Here is an 18,379-nt window from a genome sequence, read left to right as displayed (position 1 = left end):
TATGAAGGGGGTGTGTCCCTTCCCTCCAATCAGAGCTCGCCTCGCAGAACTTTGCAGAGTGTAACTTCAGCTCCCCACCCCTGCTTTTCAGAGCTCAGAGATCCTATGTAAAAAAATGTTTTTGAACGGATGTACAGGACAGATGGCTGCAGATAAACAGGTAAAACATATGTAGGAGGATTTGTTTTATCTCTGTGTATCATGTGAGGCTAGTCACTTCACTTGGTATACGTGAGGGTTTAGGCTTCATGTACACGGGACGTTGTTCAACCTCTCTTGAACGATTTAACTTGACAGCTAAAATTTTTGAGTATAGCCTCAGTTAATACAAATAAAATAAATTACCACTCGTGCCATCATCCAGAATAATTGATGCAAAAAATGGGACTAGATGAACATAGGGTGAAGGTTGCTAGTACCGTCTAACTCGTAAATGAACACCCGTCAAAAAAAGACGCTTAGACGCGTTTACATGCCACGTTTAGCCACGTTGGCATCTAGAAGCGTTTGAAAAAAATATGTTTGGTATTTTTTTTGTTAAAATGAAAAACTTCCGTAAAGGAAATGCTTCTAAACACGAGTTACCGCATTTAGCTGCATTTTACCGTTGAAATGCCTCTAAGAGTGCTTTCACACTCACAGCGCCTCTGGCGTCGGCGGTAAAGCGCCATTATATTTAGCGGCGCTTTACCGCCATTTTTGCAGTGCTTTTCGCCTGCTAGTGGGGCACTTTCAACCCCCGCTAGCGGCCGAAAAGGGTTAAAAGCACCCACAAAGCACCTGCAAAGCGGCGCTCTGTCGGCGGTTCAGCGGCACTGCCCATTGATTTTAATGGGCAGGGGCACTTTAGGTGCGGTGTATTCACCGCTTCTAAAGTGCTGCAAAGGAGCTGCTTTCATGACTTTGACACTGGAATTGCAGCTGAGGATTTTGCCCACTTACTGCTAAACGTCTGTTTACCAGCAGCAGTGTACATGAAGACTTACATCCACTTTAAATGGTTTGCCTCAACTGCCACCTTTACTGGACAGCTTGGTCTGTGAAATAAAATTAAAAAATAACAGACTAACTGGCTAGATCAATAGGTGATGATAAAGGGGGAAAAAAGCCTACAAAAAGAAAATACACGCAGCCACCACATCTAAGGATTGTTTGCTTTTAGGTTTATATAAGCTTTATACGTATACAGTATATAAAACCATAACTTTTTGGTTTTTAGTTTTGGTAGAGTGGGGAAAAAATAGCAATCACGTCAGTTGTTGTTTGTGTCCCCATTGGGGAAATGTACTCAATGGACTGTAATGGACAAAAACTGTACCAACTGAGCGAAAATGGGACGTTGTGGTCACATACACTCAAACTTTCCTAGCCTGCACCTACAGTTTTTTGTCGTTCGAAAAGTCAGAATTGCCTGTTGAATGCACTGTACTAATGATAGTTGTCTGTTTTAGGCTTTCTTTCCTATATTTTGACCTGATGATCTGACCAGTAAGTCTGTTGTTTTTCAACAGAACAAGCTGTCCTGCAAAGGGCTGAGAAAAACCATTTACCACTGACAGGAGTGCTTAGAATAATGATCAGCTTTTATTTATTTATGGAAAACCTTTATCCCAAAAGAGAAAAAAAAAAACGTTGCTGTAATTGCCTTAAAAGTGTTAGCTGGAGTTTGGCTTCAGTTTGTTTAGTGTATTTAAAAGTGCTAGTGTATCTAACTTCCCCTCCCCCCCAGAATAACAATGCTGCTGTCCAAATGTGCCTGTTGCACCCAGGGCTCAAGTCCTGCGGGAACGCGTGGGAACGGAGTTCCTGCACTTTTTTCACAGCAGGAACGCAGTTCCCTTTGCAGGACTAGAGCAGCGATGCCCAGCTCGAGTCACTGTCAGGGGCAGGCGAAACTTAGTAATCCTTTATGTTACTGGTCGCTTCCTGTATATGGATTCATCGGGTAGTGTGCGGGTTTTCCGTCACTTGCTCGATGCCGCAATGTCTCCTGGGAGCTTTTGTCATTGTTCCCAGGAGACATTGTGGAGGTCTGCCGTGAGTTATTGTGGGATTTAGAAAGAACTTGCGGTTTAGTAATTATGCATATGAGCGTATCATTTTTTATTTTTTTTTGGTGGGGGAGTGGATCTTGGGTGGGAGTTGCCACACTTTTTTCCCCAGGACTTGACCCCTGGTTGCGCCTTCATCCAGAGTTGAGGCAGTCTAATAATATGTAACACAGAATTCCTGAGAAATTGGGTTAAATATTTATTTAGCTATATACACATTCAGTGGTCAGGGTTTCGTAATAGGTTACTGTAATCTCTGATAAACAGATTTTTATTTTCTTCTAAACTAGGACATTTCAGTCAGCAATGAACGGAGAGTAAAAGCCATAAAACAACCTATACTTACTGTATCAAAATTATAGCAATAGCACATCTGAGAGTCCATGTAAGGAAAAAATGCACAAACGGCTAATGTACTGTATTTTTATGTTTTTAACCACTTTCATACCGGGCCTTTTCTGGAACTTTATGTTTACAAGTTTAAATTAGTATTTTTTTCTAGAAAACTACTCAGAACCCCCAAACATTATATATGTTTTTTATAGCAGAGACTCTAGAAAACAAAATGGCGGCCTTTTGGAAAAAAAAATCCTTGAATAAAAAAAAAGTTAGCACAATTTTTTTTTTTTATAATGTGAAAGATGATGTTACGCTGAGTACATAGATACCCAACATGTCACGCTTTAAAATTGTTCACTCCTGTGGAATGGCGCCAAACTTCGGTACTTAAAAATCTCCATAGGCGACGCTTTAAGTTTTTTTTACAGGTTGCATGTTTACAGTTACAGAGGAGATCTTGGGCTAGAATTGTTGCTCTTGCTCTAACGCACACGGTGATACCTCACGTGTGTGTTTACATACAGTATGTGTGCACGACTTACGTATGCGTTCACTTCTGTGCGTGATCATGCAGGGACGGGGACGCTTTAAATTATTGTTTTTTTTTTACACTTTATTGCTTTTTTTTTCCTATTACAAGGAATGTGAACATCCCTTGTAATGGGAATAGTGCGTGACAGGTCCTCTTTATGGAGAGATGTGGGATCTGTAAGACCCCACATTTCTCCTCGAGGCTGGAAAGACTGAGAAAAAAAAACTGTCTCGGCCTTTCCAGCCGTGTCCCCGGCATTGTGTACTTACGTTGCACCTGGACCTCCGAGGGTCATAGAGATGACTGGGGACTATCTGGTCACCAGAAATCTCTATGCTCAACTTCCTGCAGCAACCGATTCATTCTCCGGCTCGCCAATCGCGAGCCGGTAGAAGCACCTGTAAGAACGATCAAATGGCTGAATTGCCGCTATGATTGTTCTTATGGTGCAGGGAAGCACTGGCCGAAAAAGATGATATCTGCATGATGCCTGCAGCGGCAGACATCATTCAGATGATGTTCTTGGACTGGAAGTTGTTGATAAAAAACCTGTACTGATGATATCGGTCTTTGGCTTAGTGAATGTTAGTTGCTAAGTAGCTCGCAGGAAGTTTTTAACCTCCAAACATATTGAAAGTATAAACTTTTGGCACACTATAAATTATGAATAATAATACTAGTAATAATCTGAACTTCAACAGGACAGTATATAGAGAGTTAACCTGGGTGCTCACATCAAGTTTTTTTCCAATAACCAGCAGGTTAAACTAAAAAAACTCACAGATTCTTGCATCAATTCAAATGATGTAATTACAGGAATCTCCTCCGCTGTGCTGTCATACTCTAAGGCCCCATACACACCATAGAATCCATCCGCAGATAAATCCCAGCAAATGGGTTTCAGCGGATAGATCCTATGGTGTGTACACGCCAGCGGATCTTTATCCGCGGATATATCTCCCCTGGGATGGATTCCAGCAGATCGGATATTCGCTGACATGCAGAACAAATCCATCTGCTGGAATCCATCCCAACGGATGGATCCGCTGGTCTGTACAGACTCACCGAATCCATCCGTCCGAAGGGATCCCCTGCATGCGTCGTAATGATTTGACGCATGCGTGGAATTCCTTAGATGACAGCGTCGCGATGACGTGTCGCGCCGTCGCCGCGATTATGACGCGGCGACGGCGCGACACGTCATCGCAAGAGGATTTCGGCGCGGATTTCAATGCGATGGTGAGTACACACCATCGCATGAAAATCCGCCGAAATCCACGAGAGGATTTATCCGCAGAAACGGTCCGCTGGACCGTATTCGCGGATAAATTCTATCGTGTGTATGGGGCCTAAGGCCTCGTACAGACGAGCGGACCTGTCCGATGAAAACGGTCCGCGGACCGTTTTCATCGGACATGTCTGCCAGCAGATTTTGGTCTGATGGTTGTACACACCATCAAACCAAAATCCCCGCGGACAGAATACGCGGTGACGTGGCGGCGACGTGACGGCGTCGATAACACGGCGACATGCAGGAAACCCGGAAGTTCAATGCTTCCACGCATGCGTCGAATCACTTCGACATCATGCGCAAGTTCTCGGGCCAGCGGACATGTCCGATGAGTCGTACTGACCATCACACATGTCCGGCGGACAGGCTTCCAGCGGACATGTTTCTTAGCATGCTAAGAAACATTTGTCCGCTGGAAACCTGTCCGGTCGGCCGGGAAATTGTCCGGTCGGCCCTACACATGACCGAACATGTCTGCTGAAACTGGTCCGACGGACCAGTTTCAGCGGACATGTTCGGTCGTGTGTACGAGGCCTAACAGCAGGGACCCCCGTCAAAATATACTAATTAGCACTGAACGAATTAAGGTTTCCAGCAGGACCATTCAACAGAAGCCGGAGAGAGGGATATACAGGTTTACTGCTGAACCGGACAAATTTCGGTACGTGTGTACCTGGCTTAAAGTGGGTGTTAAGCCATGGAGTGTCATATCTACAATCCCCAATAACTAATGTGCCCAGTGTATGAGGTTTTGTAAAAATAAGCCGTTCTATACTGTATTTCCGTGTGCCTCTCGGCACTCACGTGACCTCTCTCCTCTCCCAGACTGACAGCTACAGCGGGAGCAGTGTTGCCAACCTCCCCCATCATTTTTTTGCTGACAAAACCTGTCAAATGTACTGGCGGAGCACATTTTTTACTGACAACCTGAAAAAATTATCGAACCTCCTCGAAGACAACTGGTATTCAAACAGTATAAACACAATATAGAAACATCGACAATACTCCTAACAGGAAATTTGCATGGTTTACACTTAAAAAGTCAACACAGCCTGACAAATTATCAGACCCTGACATTTATAGACAGTTGTAAAAAACCACAGCCACAAACTGTCAGTAAATTTACTGATGGTTGGCAACCCTGAGCTGGTGGGGCCGAAAAACCTCCGCTGACATCAGCTGGGAGGAGGAGAGGAGGAGAAAGGTGGCCGGTCACGTGAGAGCCAAGCTCGGAAATACAGTATAGAACGGCTTATTTTTACAAAACCACATACACTCATCAATTAATGTAACAGAGGGGATTGTGGAAATGATACTAAGAAATGATAGCAGCAGTCGGAGCTGACAGGCAGGGAGGGGAGGGGGAGGACAGAGTAGAACAGAGGAGAGCTGCGGATGACAGAGGCACTTAAACTGATCACAGTGTCAGTGATAAACCGTGGGGGAGGGCAGAACCAGGCAGGATCAGCCAGGTATTTCAGGTGATACAGGGGGCCAAATTACACAGCACACACACTGTGCTGTTGTTCATGCTTTAAAGGAACAGGATCTTTTTTGTTGGGGGTTACAAACACTTTAAGGCTAGGTTCACACTTGTCCATTTGTGTGCATGCATGTGAGCGTCACTGGAACAGCAGTCCATTAATTTGAATGGGATGCTGTACCCACAAGAAATGTGGAGAAAGAAGTCCACACCCTTTTTTCTAAATGTGACGCATGGAACCGCACATGGTGATTTCCCGATGCATGGGGGTGCTATTTAAAATTAATAACACTCTTGCGTGTCTGCTAAAGAAGTGCGTTTTGCCTGTGGGTCAAAAACATGCATGATTATGCAGGTTCCCGACCTGCACATACAGTATGTCACCCAAGTCATCCTCTCCGCCCCTCCCAAGACCTTCTGCTCTCTAGCTCCCTTGTCTTCTCCTCCCATGCCCGCCGGGAAGTGGTGACGGGTACCTGTCAAAAACAGGTACCCGCTCACCCCTCCCCCCCCCGAAAGGTGCCAGATGTGGCATCGGAGGGGGCAGGAAGCAAACAAGCAGAGCTTTCTCTTTTGGGTGGAGCTCCGCTTTAAGTCACTGACCTGGGACAAGGTCAGTACAGATCAAACCAGTCAGAGAAATGTCAACATTCCAGACAGTAATCTATCCTTTTCAGAAGGTAAAGTCTATTGTGTAAGCAATATCCCTTATTTTGTGACATGTCTAAAGGGCCTATTTAAAAATGTTTTTACACAAGATTATCAACATTTTTACCCAATATTCAAACATTTCTCTAATTGGAATATATTGGAAAGATGTGTGAATTCTAGGTGAAAGTCGGGTGAATCTTGGCTAAAAACATTTATAAATAGGCCCCCTAAGCTTTTTGCTCATTTGACCCGTATGACATCTTGTTGCTAAGCAGATATTTTAATGCTTGGTAAATTGGCTGAACCAGAAAGCTTGGCACAATTGTTTTGTACAATTTTTTTCAATCTGACTCTATCTGTGGCTAGCCCTGAAAGCGGTATCCAAGATTAGAAGACTAAGGAAATTCCTGCATTCACTATAATAAAATGTTACATTCTCTCAGATGTAAACATTGTATCAACTGTGCACTACTTATGCTTAGGGATCTTTTACATTTGTGTGGTGATTTTTTTTTTTAGCATTTCACACTGGGTCAACACTTTAGTCACTGCAAGGGCACACAGAAGACAATTGTTTTTTATGTGCCTTGTTAATACTACAATGCTAGATTGAGGCGTGGTAAATAAAAATGCAGACATATTGCATTCTTCTGCAGCGCACTAGATGGCCTGGAGGTCCCCGCCATGCTGTTGTGCGAAGACTTGAATAGAGTGTATGCTTACAATAAAGTTTAAAAAAAATACAGAATATAAACAAATTTAGATAAAAAATGTATTCTCTTGGATCAAAGAAGCTGCTGTGGCTTGCAATGGCAAAAAAGAAATTCCACTAGGATCCAGGAAGTTTGGTGCAATTGTTTTGCATTTATTTTAGTCAGATTTGCCCTGCCCTGTCTATGGTTAGTGGAACTTCCACTTTAAGCACTCCTCACCCCCTTACATGCCACATTTGGCATGTCATTTTTTTGGGGGGGGGGGGAGTGGGGGCTTTGGTAGGAGTGGGACTTCCTGTCCCACTTCCTACTTCCACCTACAGGCCACCTAGGCGACTCCTCCTCTCGCCTTAGGTGGCCCCTCCCACTAGGCGATCTCCTGGGACACGTGACAGGACCCAGGGGATCGCCTGTCCACTCCTAGAGCGCAGCGTGACTCATGCATGCGCAGTGAGTGCCCGGCCGTGAAGCCGACAGCTGTCACGGCCGGGTGCCCACAATGTGTGAATGGAGGCAGATGAGCAACGCTCTTGGCGGCCGCATCGCTGAACCGTGGAACACTTTTTGTAGCGGTTGACTTTTTATAAACATAAAAAGGCTGGAACTCCGCTTTAAGTTACACATGAGTACCAACGAGTGTGCCTGCCCTAATCACAATTCTGAAGATGGCCATATTAGTACAAAAACTCTATGTTGTTAGAAGGTTGTTCATTCCAGAAAAGTGTTTCATCTTCTTACCCCTATATTTTTTATTTCCTAGTTTATTTATACCTATTGTTATCTTTGTGTATTTACCAGCGGCGGCCTGTCCATAAGGGGGCACAGGGGCGCCGCCCCCCTAATCCATGTGTCCAGCCCCTAATCTACATGCAAGTTGCTGGATGCATGGATTTAAATTTTTTCTTTTTTTATTATTTTTATAGAAGCACGTGTTTAGAGCTAGAGGCTCTAATTGGCTTCATAAAAGGCTGGGCTCAGGGCGCAGAGCACTGCACCCTGAGCCCACCCAGTTGTGTGACAATAGCAAAATAATATTTCATATTGTCTTCCTGATTCCTGAGACCCGATTGGCCAAGAGGAGAAGCGATCATATTGACCGCCATGATACCAAGGAGGAGGAGACCCAGGGTGAAATTAACGAGTAGGAGGCACTGCCAGTGACCTAGATGGGGCAAGAGCGGGGCTGGTGGACTGACAAAAATTTGAGTCCCAGCCGCCACTGGTATTTACCCTTTGTTTTCATTAACTTAATGTATATTTCCCTATATAGTCTTGTTTCTGATTATTGTGTGTTGTAATTTGTAATCTTATTCTACAATAAAAACTGATTATGTCATTTAAAAAGGGGCCTTGCTATGTAATCAACTTTTTAGCTTTATTTGCTAAACACACTTGATCCTACAGTTTTTTTTTTACAAGAAAGAAATGTAGTTGCGCTGAGTGTATAACTAAAATAAATGAAAAACATAAATGGAAAGTCCAATGTGTGAATCTCTATAGAGTGAAATTCAAACATAAACCACATAGGCTGATGTAAGTCCTGTTGATCAGTGAAGTTCAAACAAGAAATGCAATAAATCTGATCATAACGTTGATGTAGAAAAACCACCACCGACAGAGATCACCATAAGGGATGCAGGCTTACCAGATGGCAAGCATAACCAGCTTGCGGCTGTAAACCCCAGCCCGGGCCTTTGTAAAGGGACTGCTGCATGCACTGATACACCGATACATTATAGATCCTCCAGGCACAACGCCATCAATGGTATAGGCTCCGGAAAAACAATAGGCTCACAATAGTGAAGTACCGTAAGATCAGGAGTAAATTTAATGAATTAAAAACACTTACAGGAGGATTTCTCACAGAAGCATTGGGTAAAAATGTAAAGCCGGCCGGCTCACTCGAACGCCTGTCCACTCGGACCATCACGCCACACGTCAGCACGTCTCCTTGCCGACGCGCGTTTCGTCACACAAATGACGTCGTCTGCCAGGACTTACATCAGCCTGTGGTTTATGTTTGAATTTGACTCTATAGAGATTCACACATTGGACTTTGCATTTATGGTTTTCATTTATTTTAGTTATACACTCAGCGCAACTACATTTCTTTCTTGTTTTTTTGGTGTGTATATCACTTTTTAGTTGCAGCTTATGTTTTGGGGTCATTTAGCGTGGTAACTTATTTTTTGTTTTTTTACACCATGGGCTGCTAATATTATTTTAACTAGTAGGCCCCGTACACACGACCAAACATGTATGCTGAAACTGGTCCGCGGGCCAGTTTCAGCATACATGTTCGGTCGTGTGTAGGCGCGAGCGGGCCGAATTCCAGCAAACATTTGCCCGCCGGGCCTTTTCCCAGCGGGCAAATATTCCTGGACGTGTTTTAAAACCGTCCACTGGAATCCTGCCCGCTCGGACATGTATGGTCGTCAGTACAGACCTACCGTACATGTCCGAGCGCCCGCCGTCCCTCGCATGCGTCGAATGACTTTGACGCATTCGTGGAAGCCTTTAAATGGCAGGCCCGCCCACCCGCGACGACGCGGACACGCCCCGTGTAGTGTTTACGCGCGGACTTCTGTACGATGGTTAGTACAACCATCGTACAGAAGCCCTCTGGCAGGCATGTACGGTAAAAACGGTCCGACGGACCGGTTTCACCGTACATGTTTGCTCGTGAGTACCCGGCCGTAGAAGGGTCATTCAGAGCCTTAATCAGTCCACTTTGATAAGCCAAAATACATTTCAGAATGCAGGCTCCCTTCTCAATTATACTTCAGATATATGCGGGTCCCAGCCTATCCTTGGGGTCCCCCCATTCACCCAGTGAATGGAACAAAAGGTAATTCCAACTTATATCTGTCAACTTGCAGGGCTCTATGTGCCACATCACCATGACTAAGCACACATTATGTGGAAAAATCCAAATAAGAATATCTATATGGTGATGACGTAAGGCACCCAAAATTATTAATATAGGGCAAGCCATATGCCCACCAAGCATAGATGCGGGCTCCACCTTCTACCCACTATGTAGGAGGTGGACTAAAGGGTCCAACTGACCCTTTCCAATTTTATTGAGCTGATTGATCTGCCTGGTAATTGTGCTGTTTGCACCTAACATGGTAAAGCACCAGGGGAGCTGCCCCTCCAGGTACAGAAGTTCAGGATGAAAACGATGTTCATATCAAAAGAAAAAAGTAAGCAAATCATTGATGCATAACATGTTTTCATTTTTATTGAAAGGATACATATACGCAGAAAGAATGTTTGACTGAAAAGCACACCTATAACTCATGCCAAAAAGTGTTCTGTGATCCTTGGAAGAGGTGTGTGGATGGCAAGTGTATCTGTAAGCCTCCTTACCAATGTCCTAAGAATAAAACAATGGGTGTGTGCACAGAATCACAGAGGACCTTCCTCACTTACTGTCAGTTAAAGAGTGCTGAATGTTCTAATGCTGCCTACAGATTTGCATCCAATTCTCCATGTAAAGGTAAGTGTGATCTCAAACATATGTTTTAAAGCTTTTTTTTTTCTTCTTTTATTTGAGCTGTGTTTTCAACAGATACGGCATTAAGCATTGTACTCTCAGCTGATGCCGCCACACTAGTGTTGCCACCTCATCCCTTTAAACCGGAACACATATATATTACACAGGTTATGTGGCTAATTTGCAAATGCAGATAAGGCACCAAGTGAGTTTAATTACCAATTTAATTAGCCACAGAACCTGTGTAATTAATATGTGTTCGCTTTTATATTTCAATGTTTTTATTAAAGAAAAGAGCAGAATAGTCGGCATACGCAGGCCAATCATCAAACAAATACAATTTCCAATGAAGGAAAACATAAAAATAGAAATAAGAACAATTCTATTCAGTACACAGTATTAATGCCTTGTAATTAGAGATACAATAAAAAAATAAAACCCAAACAGAGATAGGCCAAAAACACCACAAGCCCCAATAGGAGCTTGGACACCATTATAAAATCTAACACAAGTAAAGTAAGAATCAAAGAGCAATACCGTGTAATACATGACAAGGAATCTTTATCCACTTCCTGAGAGTCTAAAGATCAGACAAGATTCCAAAATGACCTAGTATACCATATAGTCAAACTCAATCAAGCATTAAAGGAAGAAAAGAAAGAGAAAGAAGGAAAAAGGAAATAAATTAAAAATATGAAGAGAGGAAGAATAAGAAAAATAAAAAAGTAAAAGGGTATGAGAATAAAAGAGCAGAAGAGGGTCAACTCAGAGCTCATTGGGGAACCGAGATATAATGAATCCAGGGGTCCCAAATTTTCTCAAATTTTTCAGATCTATTATGGAGTATATGCGTGAGTTTATCGTTTACCATAATCCAATTTACCTTATTTTTAACAAAATCCAGAGGGATACCCAATTGTTTCCACTGACGGGCTATTGCGATTCTTGCCGCTAGCAAAATATACGTGATTAATTTCACCGATGTCCTGGGCACCTCATCAGGCAATCTATGAAATAAGGCTATCTCGGGGGATCTACGGATATTCACCCCCGTCACTGAATGTATCAAGTTAAAAATCCTGATCCAGAACCTGATCACCGTAGGGCACTGCCACCAAACATGATACATTGTCCCCAATTGACCACAATGCCTAAAGCAATTAGGCGAAGCAGACACATGCATTTTAGCCACCCGAATCGGTACCAAGTACCAATGTAAAATGTGTTTTATAGTTGGCTTCAATTAACGTAGTATTGATAGAAACTTTAGATAAGTTATAAGCCATATCTTGCCAATCTGACAGTTCAAAAACAATATTCAGGTTTTTTTCCCAATGCTTCATATAAGGGAGCTTTGAGTTTGGTTCAACGAGGGACGTATAGACCACAAAAACCCGTCCTGTTACTAGCCCCTTTGCCTGGCAAACCAACTCAAATGTTGTGAGTGCAAGTGGTTCAGTAACAAGATTGAGTTTGCGTCTGACAAAAGATATTATTTGGTTAAATCGAAACAATTCACTATCGGGTACCTGTAACTCGTCCTTAAAATGTTGGAAAGAATGTATCTGATAACCATTAAGATACTCCCCAATTCTAAGCAATCCCTTATTCAACCACCAGTGAAATGATTGTGGCGCCAAACCAGGTGGGAACTCTGGAGTACAAAAAATAGGAGCTAAAGGAGTGTGTGGAGATGCTAAGGATGCCCGGTGGCGTACTCTGTCCATGTGTTCGCTTTTAAAGGGATGAGGTGGCAACTCTATGCCACACCTTGGCCATACACCTTGCAATCTAATTTAAAAATGTTCTTTATATCTACCAACAATTATGGGGTATGAGCCTACTTTATTAGATAGACATTGAGTAAATAGTTTAGGTAGGACTTCTACTTCATAGTTTTGGTAGATCTAAAAGAGATTGCACGTGCAGATTGCAAGGTGCCTGACCAGCAACTCTTGTATACGAAGGGCTATTTTATCATACATGCCAAAGCAATTTACATACTCTATATCTGTGTAGCACCCTCCAAGGTAGGTGCTAGGATAGCTTAGGTAAGTATTAGTGTGTGTTTTTGATAGGAAAATTTAGTTGCCACACTGTAGTCAGTGTGACTGTAATTTTGGATAAGGTAAAAGCATAGTTTGGCTCACTGTACTCAGTGAGCTGTAATTGTTTTTCTAGGTCTGCCCTGTGTGCTCTGCCTGCCTGATAACTTCCTCTGTATCCAGGTAACTTGAGAAGTTTCTGGATGATAGGTGTGGAGTTATGCAGAAGGCAGCATGAATATGGATACAGTCCCAGCCTATCCCAGAGATGCAGGCTCTGATGGCATGCTGGGACAATGCAAATATTCTTTGAGCACACAGAGCTCTGGGTCTTGTTCCAGAGTGGAGGAGTCCAGCCTCCCAGTCAGAAGCTGCTGTTCAAGAGTCCTCAGGTGGGTGACCCAAGGGGAGGAATGCTGAGACCCAGGTGCTTAAAAGAACCTGACCTAGGGGAGCTGTCTGCCAAAGATCTGTCTGGTATCACTGCAGGGAATTGCTTGGAAGATTAAAAGGAGGCTACCATCTGTCCTTGGGCCTTGTGAGTACAGACACTGATCTTGGGAACCTTAAGCTCTAGCTACCCCTCTGTACCCTATAGTCAGCTGTGGTACCCTATAGACACCAGCTGGTGTCTTAAAGAGCTTCCGTCCAGATAATCTCCTATTTTAAAGGGACTTTGCTCTTGTGGCTCTGACTACTACTACTTAGGCTGAAGACTGCTGTTTGTTTCAAGCACAGACTTCATTATAGCTTGCTCAGAAAGGAAGATCAAGGGCCATATTCTTAAACAAGTCACGCCTGTTTATTTACCGATACACCGGCATAATTCGAAATTCCCGCTGGCGTATCATTGTTTTGTATTCACAAAACAATATACGCCGGATTTAGGCTAGGATCCGACTAGTGTAAGACACTTACACTGTCGGATCCTAAATGTAATTCTCTGCCGGCCGCTAGGTGGCGTTTACGTTCAGGCCTCATTTGTTTATGCAAATGAGCCTGATACGCCGATTCACGAACGAAATCGTGTCGCGTAACCGTCGCTTACGTCGTTTGCGTAGGCGTAAGGTTACCCCTGCTATATGAGGGGTAACCTTACGCCAGTCCCACGTAGGCCATGTTAAGTATAGCGTTGGGTCCGCGTCGTGTTTTCCCGTCGGGTACGTCGTTTTACTAAGTCGTTCTTGAATACGACTTTACGTCAATGACGCACAAGTCGGCGCACCAGGCTACAGATACTGTATCTTTTAACTTTTAATATTAGGACACTTACCTGTCCAGAAAACCAGCGATGTCATCACCCAAACAGATTTTTCAATCAGCTATCGGGTGCTACCGCCGCCATCTCCACTAAAGGAAACTGGCATTGAAACCTTGTGGCTTCACTGCTGGTTCCCTAATGTGCATGCGCAAATCACGCTGTGGAGGAAGAGGGGGGTCAAAACCAGGTAACTGCCCCCCCCCCAAAATGTTTTTAAATGTGGCAGCAAAGGGTGGGAGGAGGCAGACAAGCAGAGCTTCACCTTTTTGGTGAAGCTCCATTTTAAGATCAGCATCAGGGCCATCTTTAATATGGTTTGGGCCCTGGGCAAACATTTTTTTGGGGCCCCCCTCCAGCTTATTTTGGGCCTGGCTGGTTCACATGTATGTGTTTTGTGGCCCTCATTTGTGCAGGCACAGCAGCCCATTGATTTGAATGGGCTGCCATGCCTTTGTTTCCTGCAGGAAAAAAAGGTGCATTCAGCATTTTAAAAATATAGTTGCCTTGAAATCCATTCTGCTTTTGCGCCATGCTACTTACCTGCAGTTCTTGCACACACAAATGCACTGTGTTTTTAAAAGCGTGACCTAAACGTCTAAAAATGCAGAAAGTTTGACAGTGCGGGAACTGCAGATAAGTCACAGCAGAATGGACAGACAGTGTTGTATTTCATTGCTTGATGGGCATAAGTGTGCCGTGTGCGCAGCCTATTACATGATGCATGTGCTTTTTTTTTGCAGGAAATGCAGGCATGGCGGCCCATTCAAATGAATGGGCTACTGTGCCTGCGCAAATGTGGGCCGCCAAAACACATACATGTGAACCAGCTAGGCCCAAAATAAGTCCATCAAGCAGTTAAATATAGACAGTAATGCCATGTGCTGTAAATTATGCTGTGTCCTCTGAGGCCTCACTCAGTCTGGACTGCAGGTCTGGTCAGTGTTTTAAAAAGTTACTCTATTTTACACATGGCATGGCATGGGGATAGGGAGCCAGGGAAGGAGAAAGAAGACCTTACCTTGTCCTGGCAAGCTCAGCTCCAGCCTCTGATCTAAATAATTCTCCACAGTCCACACACACTGCTAGCCGCTACCTAGTTTCACTGGACAAAGCAGGAACCAGGCAGCACTCCTCGCCATTTCGCGGTCTCACTCCTCCCCTGCTCCTCTGAGGTACACTGGTCACTAAACACTGCAAGCATAGCAAGGAGCGGGCCATAGCGTCAGTGGAATTCAAGGCCCCCCCACCCATGGCCAGGGCCACTACTCGATCTAAAAAGAAAGCAGCACTGGCTGCACACCGCTGATGATTTTCAGCGCCGATTTGCGGGCAGCACGCGGGCATAATGGGCGGCTCTGCTTTGGGCCCCTAACAGTGACAGGGCCCTGGGCAGCTTCCCCGTTTGCCCTGCGGTAAAGACAGCTATGGTCAGCATGTAGGGACCAGTGAGAGCTGCAGGGAATCAGGATTTCAACATTCCTGGAAGTGTCATTTTCCTATAAGAGTTCACAGGATTTCAGGATCAGAATGGTGCCAGCAGCATGAGAGGTAAGTACTGTATGGGAAAAGTTCCCCCAATGTTTTTTTTTAGCAGCAAAGTTCAATGATTGCAAGAAGTATATATATTAAACGGATTATTTTATTAAACATATGATATAAACATGACAGTTAAAATATGAGCTCTGGTAAAGAAAGGTAAAAATGATCCATACACAGAAATGCAAACACAGGATTGTTACACAGTATTACATATCAAATGCATATTAGAGAAGACCCCGTTCATAGGGGTTGAAACGCATCAGTATTGTGTATATATACAGATGCATTTGATATGTAATGCTGTGTAACAATCTTGTGTTTGCATTTCTGTGTATGGATCACTTTTACCATTCCCTCTCAATTTATGTGTCTTTCCCATGCTATAGTACTGTACATACTACCTTATTTTAAAGATAGTCACAGATGATACAGCAGTAAGGCATTGTATTCTCAGATAATAGAAAACATATATAATAGAATAGTAATATAGGGTATCCAGTGTATACTTTCCTATAAAACATTTAACCAATTAGATTACCTGTTCTAAAGGTATAACTCCAAAAATGAAATCAGATCAGATATAGCATAGAATGCTTTAAGGTGAAAAAACATGTAACTTTACAACCCCTTTAACACACTTTGATAAGATTGTTTACAATAACGTATTTTATATGCAAAGCCCAAGCTTTTTTTTTTTATCTGGATGGTGTATGGAATGGTAAGAATCCTGTCAGTTTTTAATTTTTTTATTGCTATCTGTAGCCATTGGACAGATTTCTCTACACTTTCTGTCCCAGAGACACAACAAGAAGTAAAGCCTCATACACACGATCGGACTTCCATCTGACTTTTCCATGGATTTTGGTCAAAATGGGCGTTGGCCGTGAAATTGTTCTTCATACACACGGCAGGACATTTTCAGCCAACTTTCACCAAATCAGGTGGTTTTTCAGCTCTTTACCGCCACCCTTTGGGCAACTTCTATTGTTGTCCGATCTTTAGCATAGGTTCTGAGCATGCGTGTTTGTACTTTGGACTTTAGTCAGATGGACTTGTGTACACATGATCAGATTATCTTCCATCGGACATTTAATGCTGAAAAGTTTGAGAGCATTCACAGCGAACATTTGTCCGATGAAAAACCGTAAACAATTGTCCGATGGAGCATACACACGGTCAAATTGTCCGATAAAACAGGTCTGTCGGACACTTGTTGTCGAAAAGTCTGATCGTGTGCAGTGTCTTGGCTCTCCAGAGATTTGCACTCCTGATTGGCATTTGGCAGTTGCACATCACATTGAAGGACACTCACTGTTCTGGTCCCAGGTTGTCATACCATTACTTTTTGTTTTTACAATTTAGGAAAATTTGAAATATCAGTGAAGAAAAGAAATGGCAATATTGTGAAGAATAACGGCACTGTGTTAATAAAATTACCTGGTGATACAAAGGAATTCCCTGTGTGCCCAGCAAAATGGACAATCACAGAAGCCAACGTAGCCTGCAAGCAACTTGGATTTCCCCAGTAAGTCGAAGCAGTTTTATTTTACTGATGATCTAGTTTGTGTTTTATGTTCTCCTCCACGTGGTAATTTTTCATTGTTTCATGGGTAAATGGCTTTCTCATCATATACCGCTATTAGGTACATGTGGGCTGAGACAAAACACAAAAAGTGAACCCTCTGGTGCCACAGTTGGCATCTTTCAGGGGGGTGCAGATACCTGTATAATACAGGTGTCTGCACTCACTTCCGGGCATAGACTCCTGTGGGAGTCACGCCCCTTCCCACCTCCCCCCCTTGCTGTCTTCTGGGAAACACACAGGTCCCGGGAGACCAGTGAGGACGCGCAGAGCGACTCGTGTATACGCAGTAGGGAACCAGGAAGTGAAGACGCAGCGCTTCACTTCCTGATTCCCTCACCGAGGATGGCGGCGGGGCAGCCAAGAGCCGAGCGACATCGTGGGCACCCTGAACAGGTAAGTGTCCATTTATTAAAAGTCAGCAACTGCTGTATTTGTAGCTGCTGGCTTTTAATATTTTTTTTTTAGGCGGACCTCCGCTTTAAAATGCATTTGATAGTTTAACCACCCTGTCCTAAACAGGGGCTACTAGTCAAATATAATTCTGCTGGGTCATAGATAACCTGATTTGTAGTCTGTGTGTTTATTTTGGTTTTCCCCTAGATTTAGTGAAGCTAAGGTTTCTCCATTCTGCCTGTAGGTGTCACTTGTGCCTCTGGTATTAGTATGAAAAACTACAGTAAAACTGACTTATGAATATTAATGCTTTCCCTAGCCAACCAGTAGGAGTTTTAAAGCCACTGGTGGATGCTAGGGGGAGTATAAATATTTGAGGAGGGCCAAGTGATTGCTCTTTCACCTAGGCTCTGGCTTAGGGTGGATGTATGTGGAGCAGCTGAGTAATAAGGCCTGAGGCCTTAACTGTGCTTGAAACTCTGTGGTCTGGGAGCCTGGCTGAGGACAGGAAAGGAACTGATGAGTGTGATGAAGTACCAGAGGCCACCAGAGTACCAGAGGCCACATAAGGTCCTGGGTGAGAAACTTGTGGAGAGCCTGGGAAAGTGTCAAGATGGGCTCATCCAGAGTACCTCTGCTGCTACTGGAAAGTTGTGGTTGTTAATGGAGATGGCTGTTACTAAGAAGGTACAGACTGCAGGGTTGAGCTTAAAGGTTATTTTTCTGTAGAGGTGTCTTTTTGTGTGCTGTTGAGTCTGCAGACCAGTAATGGGTGTTCAGAACTCCCTATCACGCTCTCTCTCCCTGGAGTTTTTGTGGTATGAGCAACAAACTCCTTTTTGATTTGTACCTTAACCACTTGCTGACCGCCCTATAGAAGTTTTATTGCTGCAAGCAACCTACGCAGGATCACGTATATATAACTAATTCTGCCTGCAGGGGACATGCGTGCGCCACTGGTAGGCCACTTCTGCTGTGATTCCTCACAGCAGAAGCC

General features: G+C 43.7%; 1 protein-coding gene across 1 annotated transcript in view; it reads left to right on the top strand.

The window, feature by feature from the left end:
- The window catches only part of CFI (complement factor I), an 81,995-nt gene that overhangs the window by 22,797 nt on the left and 40,819 nt on the right, over window positions 1-18,379 (top strand). Inside the window, exons 2-3 of the mRNA XM_040329176.1 lie at window positions 10,313-10,562; window positions 16,767-16,929. Of these exons, the coding sequence (XP_040185110.1) occupies window positions 10,313-10,562; window positions 16,767-16,929 (413 nt within the window). The remainder of the gene's footprint in view (window positions 1-10,312; window positions 10,563-16,766; window positions 16,930-18,379) is intronic.

This window comes from Rana temporaria, chromosome 1, assembly GCF_905171775.1.
Source record: "Rana temporaria chromosome 1, aRanTem1.1, whole genome shotgun sequence".
Lineage (NCBI taxonomy): Eukaryota > Metazoa > Chordata > Amphibia > Anura > Ranidae > Rana > Rana temporaria.
This window is presented reverse-complemented; position numbering and strand designations above follow the sequence as displayed.